This window comes from Nymphaea colorata, chromosome 1 (genome assembly GCF_008831285.2).
Source record: "Nymphaea colorata isolate Beijing-Zhang1983 chromosome 1, ASM883128v2, whole genome shotgun sequence".
Classification (NCBI taxonomy): domain Eukaryota; kingdom Viridiplantae; phylum Streptophyta; class Magnoliopsida; order Nymphaeales; family Nymphaeaceae; genus Nymphaea; species Nymphaea colorata.
In genome coordinates, this window is record NC_045138.2 from 31,845,746 (window position 1) to 31,857,826 (window position 12,081).

Genomic DNA, 12,081 nt, shown 5'->3' on the forward strand with positions numbered 1-12,081 from the left:
CATTATTAAAGAAACATGACTTATTCAGTTATTCTAAAATTCAAACTTAGTGCAGTAATCAAGCATATCCACTTTAAAGTCAGGAACCTGCACAAAAGTCTCTGTTGCACGGTATGCACGACCTACAGTTTCCATAGAAGCATTTAAAGGCAACTGTTGAGAGCTTAAAACATTTTTCATCTCTGCAATAGATAACTCTAGAGCACCTTTAGCCGTTACTGTCTCATCAGTGCACAATGACAGCAGTGCCTGCATTTAGAAGTCACTAACCTAAGAATCATCATAAAAAAGAAATGCAATATTATTCAATAAACATGATGCTGATAATGTAGATTATGTGGCTTAACTAAGAAGGGGCCCCACATCAAGTACCTTAAAAAGAGTAATATCAGGAGCACTTTCATATCTGTGGGAAACACGTACTGCATCGTCCTTATTTTTATCACCTGTGAGTACCCATCTTTCAGAAGTAGCAATAGAGGGAAACCTTTCTTGTCCATCAAGTGCATTAACTGAACTGCGATCCTCTTGAATACTGGCCATTGCTTCCCAAGAAGTATTTTCAGATGGAGACAATCCTGAGCTTTTCCGCTTACGATATGGTTCCTTCGAATTAGTCTTAGTACCACTATCACGAGGTGTCCATGAAAATGCACGGCGAGCTTCTTTCTGCAAGTTGCTGAGGCTGTGACTAAAATTTGATTTTGCAGGCACGCCCGTTTGTGTTTTCTGCTTTGTTCTGGGAACCATCACAGGGGCACGTTGTTCGCTAACAGGAGGACTCATGTTAACTGCAATGGCTTTAGCCGCATATGCAAGAATCAGATTGTTGTCCCTAAGTGAAGGAAACTCTTTCATGATCTGCAGATGAAAAAAAAGTCACAGACAGCATAGCTTGTTAGAAGAAAAGATAGTCAATCATGGTACTATATTGTGAAATACCACATTACCTGAGAAGCAGAATCTAACTGTTTACACATAAATAGGACTTCTAAGATCAACAGAGGCTGCTCATGTAACGCAGAACAACGTTGCTGCCAAGGCAAAGGCAAAGCAGCAAGAACACGTAGACCCAGGGCCCAAGCATTAAGCTGGGAGATTTCAGCGTCTGACATATTTCCATCACGCCTCTTCAAGAAAAAGTGCACCTTTAAAAATGGACAACAGTGGGCTTAGACAGTGAGAAAATATCAAGAAACAGCCAAATAAGTTCTTTCAGCTCCCACATCTGTCAATGGAAGAAATTAGAGAAAAAGACATGGAGATATACAAGAAGCTGCTTTGACCGCAAGTTAGGAAGCTGTTGCATGGCACCCATAGCAACTGGCAGAGCATCATTCGCTTCATGGAATGACGAAAGAAATCTTGAAGCCTCTGCTGGACCGCCACCACTGACAGGATCAGCAGTAAGCAGCTTAACAAGTTGCCTGCCCTGCAACTCTCTCCGCAGATCTACAGATAAATTGGCACTTTCAGCTACTTCTAAGGCTGCAGAAACAGCACCCTTGCCAGCCAATCTCAAAGCAAGACCTTCAGGATCTTCCTTGCAATCAGCTTCAACCTGAATGAACCTCATTCAGACAGGAGATCAAGGGAAAAACATCATTAGTCAAAATCCTTTAAACATTTATTTCTGTCATAGATATCAGAGTCTTTCAGGAGTCACCATACACAAACATAAAATACAATGAGCGACTCACCTCCTGCCAGCTGTTATATCTGTCATCTGCACACAGTATGTGACCATATCTCTGCAAAGCTTGTCGTGCTAGGATCGCCTGATGATACACAAATAGCTATCACTATCTCAATGCACACTTACAGCTTTCACAAGTACGAAAAAATTGGCATAAAAAGGCTATGATAACTAAAAGCTTCATCATATTTTGACAACATTGCTCAAAGGTCCTAATTTCTTCAGGAAATTCTAGTATGGAAATTGATCATGGCCGCATTAGTTTCAATCTTAACACAAATCCCAGAATATCCATGATGTTCTTTACATAATTGTAGATTGTTCAAATTCCCTTTTTAATACATGAAGACAATGATTGATGTGTATGTGCAGTTCCAGTTCACATTCAAAGCTGTAAAAAAGTCACAAACTACATGCTTGCATGCTAGAATCAGGCATTGGGAATCAGATATAGAATAGAACCACCTAAAAGGTTCAACTACCAAGCCAGGAGCTCAATCACCAACTCATTGAATCGAGACATAAATGCTGCTTGAATCCTGTAGGAATGAAGTCGATTATGGTAATTCTCGTTTTTCATTAAAATGTTATGTAAGATAATAAGCCAGAAGTACTCCAGTCATTTTCACGGATCTAATTGAAAATAAAAGGATCCAGCAGATAGAAATTGACAAACCAATTTCAGAAGGAACTTTTAACAGGAAGAGGTTTTATCCTTGTTCTTCATTAGTATAAGCAAATAAATTAGTAATAGACCTTCTGAATAAGCTTATTAGTCGGTGCTAACTCTGCAAGGCCCGATTTTGGTAAATGTCGGAAAAAGTCCTTATAGGCACTTAAGATACACTGAATATTTATGGATCCAGTGTTATCAATGTTCCTCTATTTAAGGGAATCTCTTAAATCATCTTATAACCTACTGACACAAAAGGGATATTCAGCCTCATGAGGATAACCTGGATGACCTCTTGAGCAACCTCATTGTGTTGTTCCCCTTCCTCTTGATGAGAGTAGACACACATGCGCACACACGCACATGCACATCATGGATTTTGATCTTACTACCACACTGGCAGAGTCATTTTCAGAAAAGCTGAAGAAATCAGTTTTTGAAAGATCTGCAGTATTACAAGAGAAGAAAATGAAGAAAAAAATGAAGCTTGAAAAAACAAATCTTTGTTTTGGAATTATCATAACTTTTACATAATACACAAAGGAAGTGAATGCTTGGAGAATCAATAGTTTTCTAAAAGGAAAAAAAGGCAATCAGAAACCCGTGAGAATACGGTGGCTTCTCAATCTTCTAGCTTCTCACAGAGAGAGACAGAGACAGAAAGAACAAAGAAATGACAGAATTTAGGGATATGTATTATGTACAACAGGTCTTCTCCTAGGGAAAGAAGCATCCAACCTATGAAATGAATGAAAAAATTTAAAGTGTCAATGCCCTAACTTGATGGCCTGACCGGCCTCATATAGGTGGATGGACAAATCAGGCAGCCGTTTCTTTGTGGCCTAGACATAATCAAGATACTCACACAGACCCGTACTTTTTGGAAAAAAGAAAATACAATGTGTACCGTGCCATTTTTCTATTTTTCTTTTATTTATAGTATCAACCATACCATCATAGGACATGGTGACCATGACACAAACACATTCAAACTGCAGCACAGAATCTTATTTTAGGTGGCAACATATTGAAAGTACAAATGAAATATAAATATCTATAGCACTAACATTTTTCATGGAACAAAGAGACTCAAAAAGGTTTTCCCACACAAATAACTCGAAAGATGAAAGACAAGATAAACAATCAATGATTTTGTACCTCACTCCTAAGAGGATCACCCTGCGGCAGATGGCAAATGCACATGGTGAGAACATCCATCGCAGCATTAAGCTCCCATCTATGAAGATATCTGCAATTGATATTTCAGAAATCAAGAGAAGTCCATTATGAAGAACTAATGATCCAGAAGGCCGAAACATTTATTCTCATGCATGCAAACGTTAATGCAAGATACCAAAAATGAGAATAGAGATGTCCCATTTATGTTACTTCTTTATGAAGGTTATACATGGAACATGACTTGGAACTGAATTTAAGTATCTTATGTCACAATTACATAATTAGACATGATTACTGAAACTTATTTGTTCCATCATTGGTTATAGTCCTCAGCAAGTTAATCAAGGCTTTGAGGATGAAAAGCTACAAGATTTTAGTTATGTGTGATAATTTCAAATAACAAAAAGCTTCTAATTTTTTTAATGTCAAATAAACCATATGAAATAAAAAGTAAAAGAATTGGGCATACCATTAACGGAAGAGACAGTGCTTAAAGCTTTGCTAAATGCTTACATGGACCTTCCTGATGGCACCTGAAGGGCCATTGAAATTTATAATTAAATTATCAATAGTTTTCCTATTTAAGTAGTCAAAGAGTTCTCAACATGGCCTTGTCCTATGTCCTTCCCAAGCCACTGGAAATGAATCCTCCGTCTCTACAAAACAACATGCTTCGCAATCTTCAAGTACCCCTAAGGACTGTCCACTAGTCCTGCCTGAATGTGGCTAATAGCCTAATACATCTCACATGTAAACCAATATTTCAAGCCATTATCACAAATATCACTTTCGGATATTAAAATGCAAGAGAGTAGAGTTGGTTTTTCTTGGGAAAATATAAGGAAATCTCAGCAAGTTTTAAAAAGTTAAAAAAGGAAAACTCTTAAAAATAGCATGTAAAAAAAAATCTGGTAACTACAAAATGTCAAAAATGCAAAAAACGAAAAAAAAAGCAAAAAACGAAAAAAAATGCAAAGAAAACGTGAAAAATGCTTTTTTGTGTGTTTTTCATTTTGACACTTAAAAAAAATGTTTTTTTGCCCTTTTTCAGGCTGACATGTTTTCACCTTTTTTTTTGTATTTTTTTAATAAAACGCATTTTCTGTAACAATGGTTCAAGAATAAAAATTGCATCTTTGGGGAATGGAGAGGATAAATTACTTGCACAATGAGGTTTATGCAGTAAAAGATACAGCAGTATCAGTTGTTTTTTTCTTTTAATGGAGCAAATTCATCAGGTACTAAAAAAATATTAAGTATTGAAGTATTGAATGCCATGAATATCAACACTTCTTCAAAGACTATAATAGAATATCTTTCAAGTTTTAACACCTGTATCAGCATCAATCACTGCATATACACAAATAGAAACAAGTCCAAATGCTTGGATTATGGTTTAGACTTTAGAGCAAAAATTATGAGACTTGAAGCAAAGCTGGTAAAGTACAGAAGGTAAATGCATACGATTATGAGACTTTAAGTGGTACCAACAACGAAACTACAGAGCTGAGTGAATTACGGTTATGCAACTTCTAGTGATAGTGAACCAAATACTAAGTCAAGCAGAGAATCTACACGACTTAAAACTATTAGCAAATATCCATTCTTAAAAATCAGTTCACAGTCCAATGTGATCAGGTGCACCAGGACTTCATCTATCATAGAAAAAAGTGAAGCATAAAAAGTTATTCATGGAGAAGAGAATTATAACACAGGGGTAGCTGCTGCATACTTGAGAGCAAGTCTGGCGGCCAGTTGCTTATCTTTCAATCTCAAACAATATTGCCAACTATTGCTACCATAACCATGTGGCAAGTCAGTGGCTAAATGATTTTCTTCACCTCTTTCAATTAGCAACTGTAGCAACCGATCAGAAGCCCCACCACGTAAACAGCGATCAGATAAAGCAAGAGCATCCAAATATTTTCCTTCACCTATTAATCTGTAAACAAATATATGTGGAAAATCATTAAAATGACAGTGGATTCTGAGGCCATGTACTGAACAGTACATGATGGACACTGACACTAGAATAGTTCTTATTCAACTCATTAACAGAAAGTGCAGTTTCACCAGCATCATCTGAATAGCAGCATGTCTTAACTCTTAAGAGTTCAGACACTTCATCTCGTCCAGTATTAACTTCCATCCTCTAAAATAAACATCCTATAATTCTAATCAGACAAAGGATGACGTGGGGGAAAACTTTGGAAGCAAAAGCAAGCTTTCCCATCTAATTGAAGGAAAAACGTGAAATGATGAAGATGTCATGTTACTAACTTATTGCTAAAACTGAGGAAAAGTTTCTTTCCAAAAAGTAACAGTAACAGCATAAGACATAACATAAGCCATTTCACTAAGATACACTAACGAGAATTACTTCACATGTTAGTACATCAACATATAAATAAATGGTAAAGAACATTGTCACCATGTAATGACCTAGTTGGTAGATCCAACCTGGCCCCTAGTAATTTTGGTTCCACCCCGAACAAGGCTAGGAACCAAGACAACCAATCAATTAACAACCCTCTTTATAAGTCTCCCAAGATTCTTAACACTTTAGAGTTGTTACAATCCCCACCCCTCCTTTTCTTGAAGCACACGTGTCTGCTTGTGTGGGACTCTAGATTCAAGTATTGAACCAGCTCTGATACTACTATAAAAAACCGGCTAGCAGTTCTCAATCCACCCCCTAACAGTTTTAGTTTCAGCCTGAATAAGGCTAGGAACCAGGGCAATCAATCACATAACAATAAGTCCCTCAAGATTCTTTACAATCTGAGATATGAGTAAACAAAAACTAAAAAAAGCAATCTCAAATTTAGAGATATGTAACAAGATCACAGCAACCTGTATTTCTTTAAACAAAAACTATACCATCAAGAATCCAGCAGTTATAAGAATGCATTAAATGTGTTTGAAAGAGACTAGTTATGCTCGTTTTGTTTTAGGATCTATGAAGTGATCAGGTTATAACAGAGACTTTGTGACTAATTTGAATAAAAGAACAGTTGGGACATGAGAATGCCTGAGATTCGAAAATTGTTAATCAGAGGTATCGAGATATACCATGTATCCAAAAAGCACCAAAATGTATCTAAATATAAAAAGAAATTTTTGGTGGCAGGGATGAAAAAAGAGATTGTTGAATTCATCTCCCGATGTTTCATGTGCCTTAAGGGGTGTGAAATTGTAACACCCAAAAATTTAATATTGTAACACCTTAGTCTCATATCCAATATTGTAAAGAATCTTTGGAGACTTATAAAGGGGGTTATTAAGTGACTTTGTCTTGATTCTACCTTTTTCGGGTTGGAACCGAAATTGTTAGAGGGCATGTTGGAATCTGCTAGCCAGGTGGTTGCAGTGGTATCAAAGTCGATTCAGCATTCGGACCTAGGGTCGCATACACACGAAGACGTGTGCCTTAAATGGGGGGGGGAGAGATTGTAACTCCCCAAAAGTTTAATTATACAGAATTGTTCGAGACCTATAAAGGGAATTGTGAAGTGATTAGTTGTCCTGGTAGCCTTTATCGGGTTTGATTGGGGGTGGGTTGGGATCCACCTGCCAGGTTGTTACAGATACAATTCTCGGGTCCCTAACAATGAGGTTTTCTTTTAAGGTGTGCATTGGGAAGTTTGTTTTTCTTAGGAATTCAAACAATTAAAAATATCAAAAAAATAACGTATTTGAGTTTTTTTTACTAATTTTCTTACAAAAAGATTGATCAACATTCAAATAATTATTAAATATTAAATAAAAATAAAAAACACTCTTTCTAAAAAAAGGGAAAACAACAAAGAAAAAAATGATACTTCCACTTTTTTCATTTCTATTCAAATATCATACATTTTTTCCTGTTTTTCCTTTTTACCTTCTTTATGTCCTGCTTTTGCTTTTTTTTTTTTTTTTGGGTTGGGGAGGGGGGAGGGCAAAGAACCGTTGGATTTGTGACGATGGTAAAGAAAAATATCTCCATGGAGGAGCAATAAATTGAATTAGGAAACACACACAGTAATTTATTAGTCAAAGGATTGAAAAATGAATGCATAAAATGGGGGGGTTGAGACCCTTACATGCACACAGGAAGGAAGAGGTCCAGCAGTTGGGTTAGTCTTAAAGCAAGAAAACTAGCATTTGAGGCTAGACAACAGCTAGCTTCATCATTTTATAAAGGTATATGTGGGCATTCTTCTCTGCAAAATATAAGATTATTCCAAAAAAAAAATTCTCACATATGGGACATATGTCTTGTTGAGGAAGATGAACATTCATCACCTACTCCTAAGAACTAAGCTTATAGATAACCAAACAGCATGCATAATTTTGAGCTTCTTCCTAAGACTTTTGTGTTGAATTCAATTTTATAAATAGTTTATGTGATAAATTCAGTGTCTTTTTTTTATTTGTACACATAGCACACACACAAACACATATCAAACAAGTAACCTTCATGTGGCTACTCATCTGAAAGTGTTTATGAGTTTTTCTGTCTCCATAAAAGGAAAAATTCAAAGAGAAAATGGTATAAACTTGAACGAATTTTCCCCTTTTTCTTTAAGTATATATGAGAAACCGTACCTACCAAGCATGTAGACTCTAGTTTTAGCTTACCCTCTATCATATATCAACAACAGGCAAGAGATCATAATAATTAGATTTTGAGAAACAAATAATGTCAACCACAATAATCCAGTCATACTAGTCAGCCCAGCCTCCCAACATAAAAGATAGGAGAAAAGCAAGACAAATACTACTGCAGTGGAATAAAGTCAGTTGTTGCATAGGTCCAAAACATTATCAAAAGATATAGACAATAACGAGAAAAACCTTTCAACGGCTTCTTCATATGGTCCTTCGTTCTCCCAATCCAATGAAAGAAAAACTGCCTTTTCCAGGTCCACATTTTCATACTTTTGTGCACTTTGTAAGGATTCTGAAGAGCCATGATTTTGTGCATCAGACTCTGAAACAGATGTAGATCCATGACTTCCAACTACAACATGGCCTTTGTCTTCCTCTTCTGACTCAGTATCGCTGTCAGGCTCAAAAGAACGCTTAATAGCAAATCTGGACTCAGCTTTGGATTTTCCAACTTCAGCTATGCATCTTGAGGTGGCAGCAGATTCAGACACTCTATGGAGATTGGATTGCATCTGTATCCATCGATTTAAAGTTAGGAACCTGCAATAAATTGAAAAAATGTACTTAAATGACAATAGCATAGACAAGAACAAGAAAAGGTGGAAAATAATTGATGTTAAACCTAAGACCTGTGTGACTGTTCAAGAGCGAACTCATAGAACAGTCTATCATTGTCAGCAGTCTGTATTGAATCATTGGAGGACTTTGATTCTAAAGAGAAACTGCCACTGGATAATATGCTACTTCCAAATACACAGGCCAGCACAGCCCTCACTGGAGACAATGTTGCAAGATGCTTGACTACATTGAGCTGAAGAGGATATGCTGGAGTTACAGGTGATGTGGCTGATAAACCATGCATTGAAGCCTTGCCTTCTGCAGAAACACTGGATCTGGATTTGCAGTCAAGGCTGGCCCTCCCAGAAGATGGCATCAGGGGAATACAAGCCCAACCATGACCAAATCTTGGAGGGTACACTGGTGGTACACATGCTGATATCACTTGGTGAACCAAATCAGCAGACATGATATCAGCCACTTTGACGGCTGCATCAGCATTGCTTCTTTCAAATACCAAACGAGTTAAAAGCTGCAGAAACATATAAAAGATAAATTATCACGAAAACTACATAATGAAGTACAACGTTTTGGATTTCATAGGTAACAAATAAAAGATGTGCCTCTCATTATGCAACATAATGTCCAAGTGTTTTCTCTAGATATAATTACCTTTCAAAGTTGACCGTTTTACATGGTTACTAGCACATGGATTCACTTAGCCTCATTTGGAAAAAGAAAAATCTTCATACAACATCTATCACAAGATAATCACAGTAAATCCTCCACCATAAAAGAAAAAAGAGAAGCTGATATGCATCATTTCAGAAATTAGTTATGGAAAAAAAACAGCATATCTGGATTACATTAACAAGGTAAAGCAAGATCTCTAGCAGAACAAGAGAGAGAGAGAGAAAGATGTCAACAAGTCAAAGTTATAATAGATTAACAGCAAGTAAGCAGACTATTCGACGATCATCCTAAGGACAGTGAGGATATGCTTGGGGATTCTGTAACCATCAGGTAGTTGGCTATCCAACCCACTTAGGCCTGGTCTAGGGTAAGAAATTAGGCTAGACCTGACAAGAGGCAGGTGCTGATTATAAACATGCTGAGTTGGGTCTGTTATCAACTTTTTTCAGGTACTCAAGTTCTGCACCATACATACATATATGTGTGCAAACCACTTAAGGATGAGAATAGGTGCAGGCATTGATGTATTTTTGTGGGCATGTGAGTGTGTGTCTATATCTTATAAACTTATGCTGCCCATTATTTGATAAATAATCAAATAACACAGACATGCTATGGTTATTTTTCTTTTCTTTTTTTCTGAAAACATATTTTTGTGTTTTATAACTTGTTCATCTTTAGATATTTTGTTAAACAAAATTAAAACGAGAATAATATATGTTTTAGATTAGGTTTGGAACAATCAGAACATAGTAACTAACTAGGGATCAACTTTGGACCCAATAGAAATCGACCTAACCTAGCCCATTATCATCAGTATCATGTCCAGATTGACACTTACTCCTAAGCGGCGAATTCATATGATCAACTGACATTGATATGATATTTGGATTCCTGCCTATGAATGTCATCAAGATGCATTAATGGATACAGATGTCTCAGCTTAGTAAACATAATCAATTTTCTATTTTAAAACAAAAAATATCGACCCAAATGCCTGACAAATTAACTGCTTAGTGCTAAGCAAAAGTACTGTTCTCCTTTGAAAATATAAAATCTAGTAGAGAGAAAGAGAGGAAGGCGATTGGATTGAGTGGCAAAATCCTGCATATAAAGACATGGTGAAACCAGAAAAAAAAAAAAAAAAAAACTCACACACAAACATGCCAGTGTAAAGCTTTTGCATACATATTTTTATATTTATGCCCTCACCACACCCATCACAACCTACTTCCATTATAGCTTTAAAAAGGTTAGGTCTGGTCTAAGCCTGTCCAGAACTGGCACTATTCTTGATCCTTAGTTAGTGAAGAATGAAGCCCTAAGGAATATCAATTCCAAGTGAAATCTTGATTATAGGCCTGTACTATGGTCTCTAACTCTCATATTTGCTTCTTAAAGGTTTTACTCATATGCATTAACTTATTTCATCTAAAACAAGCTCACGTATCACTTCCCAAAAAAGCACCGTCCTGCTTCCCACTTTCCAAACCAGATTTTGAAGTGGCTAACACCATTTTCCTTATTGTATTCATGTTCTGAGCAAATGCACCAAACAACAAATCCCACTCTTGACAAATTCCGCAAAGTACAAATGACCATAATGTCATATCTATGGTAAATCTGATGCAGGAGCAGAGCATAAAAAACAGCTTTAGTTTCAATGTGGCTTTCATTTATTATTTTATTTTATTTGGATCTTGTTCTAGTACTTTAGGGTTTGATTGACTGTTACTTTGTTTTGATCCAGATCCAGGGGTCCATTTTAGGTTATATAAAGACGTTTAGAGCCTCATCTGTATGTAGTCTTGGAATCAATGAAACCCTAATCTTCTTTGAGTTTCCTTGTTTTGTTCTGTTTTCGCATTTCTTTTGATTTTCCTAGTAATTTAGACATTGACCGTGGCTTAGAGGAGCAGTTCTCTTTCCACTGTATCAATATCATACACTCTTTCCACTGTATCAATATCATACACAACCTAACATTAGGTAACTTTGTAGATTCTTTAAATTCATCAGTCATAGGAATACAGGATCAGAAGAATACAGGATTGATCGTTTGTTAGAACCAATTCAAACTGAGTATTTGCATATTCACTTTGGATCTACTTTCTGAAACAGAACCTTTTCTTTGTGTCCATATTTGTCCAGATTCCGTTTAGTAGAACAGGTTTAGGTCAAGACCCAAACTATCTCTAGCATGCTTGCACGATAAGTCAGGCTTGTCAGCACACAATAGACAATCTAATTTTTATTCCTTTGTTCTAGCTAGGCAGCTTTAATAAAAGTCTCTGTTAAATGTGTGATAATATAAATTAATAATAATCGTAGATTTACAAAGAGCCAGTTTATCTATCTTGGGAATGTGTTTACATGTGAAAGCTTTTGCCTGCATGTGTGTAAGCTCCTGCAACATACTAGAGCCACTATTTAGCATGTTTTTGTTCATAATAAAGCCTTTATAATTAACAAAAGAATACAGATAGATGATAAGTTCACAGGTGCTATGAACCATGGTCCTACGGTTTTCTTTAGAAGTAAAGAATTATCCATGGCAGCAAAACCTCAAACAGCTCATCCTTGCTTTACCATGCATTGCTTGATCATTTTGCCTTACAACATATTCTTTTAT

At 36.4% G+C, this 12,081-nt stretch overlaps 1 protein-coding gene across 1 annotated transcript in view; it reads right to left on the bottom strand.

Annotated features, from left to right (window-relative positions):
- LOC116257304 (uncharacterized) overlaps positions 1 to 12,081 on the bottom strand; it is an 88,802-nt gene that overhangs the window by 38,629 nt on the left and 38,092 nt on the right. Inside the window, exons 15-23 of the mRNA XM_031633922.2 lie at positions 8,828 to 9,288; positions 8,385 to 8,738; positions 5,281 to 5,490; positions 3,528 to 3,618; positions 1,701 to 1,778; positions 1,271 to 1,561; positions 951 to 1,148; positions 373 to 861; positions 88 to 249 (exon numbers count right to left, since the gene is read on the bottom strand). Of these exons, the coding sequence (XP_031489782.1) occupies positions 88 to 249; positions 373 to 861; positions 951 to 1,148; positions 1,271 to 1,561; positions 1,701 to 1,778; positions 3,528 to 3,618; positions 5,281 to 5,490; positions 8,385 to 8,738; positions 8,828 to 9,288 (2,334 nt within the window). The remainder of the gene's footprint in view (positions 1 to 87; positions 250 to 372; positions 862 to 950; positions 1,149 to 1,270; positions 1,562 to 1,700; positions 1,779 to 3,527; positions 3,619 to 5,280; positions 5,491 to 8,384; positions 8,739 to 8,827; positions 9,289 to 12,081) is intronic.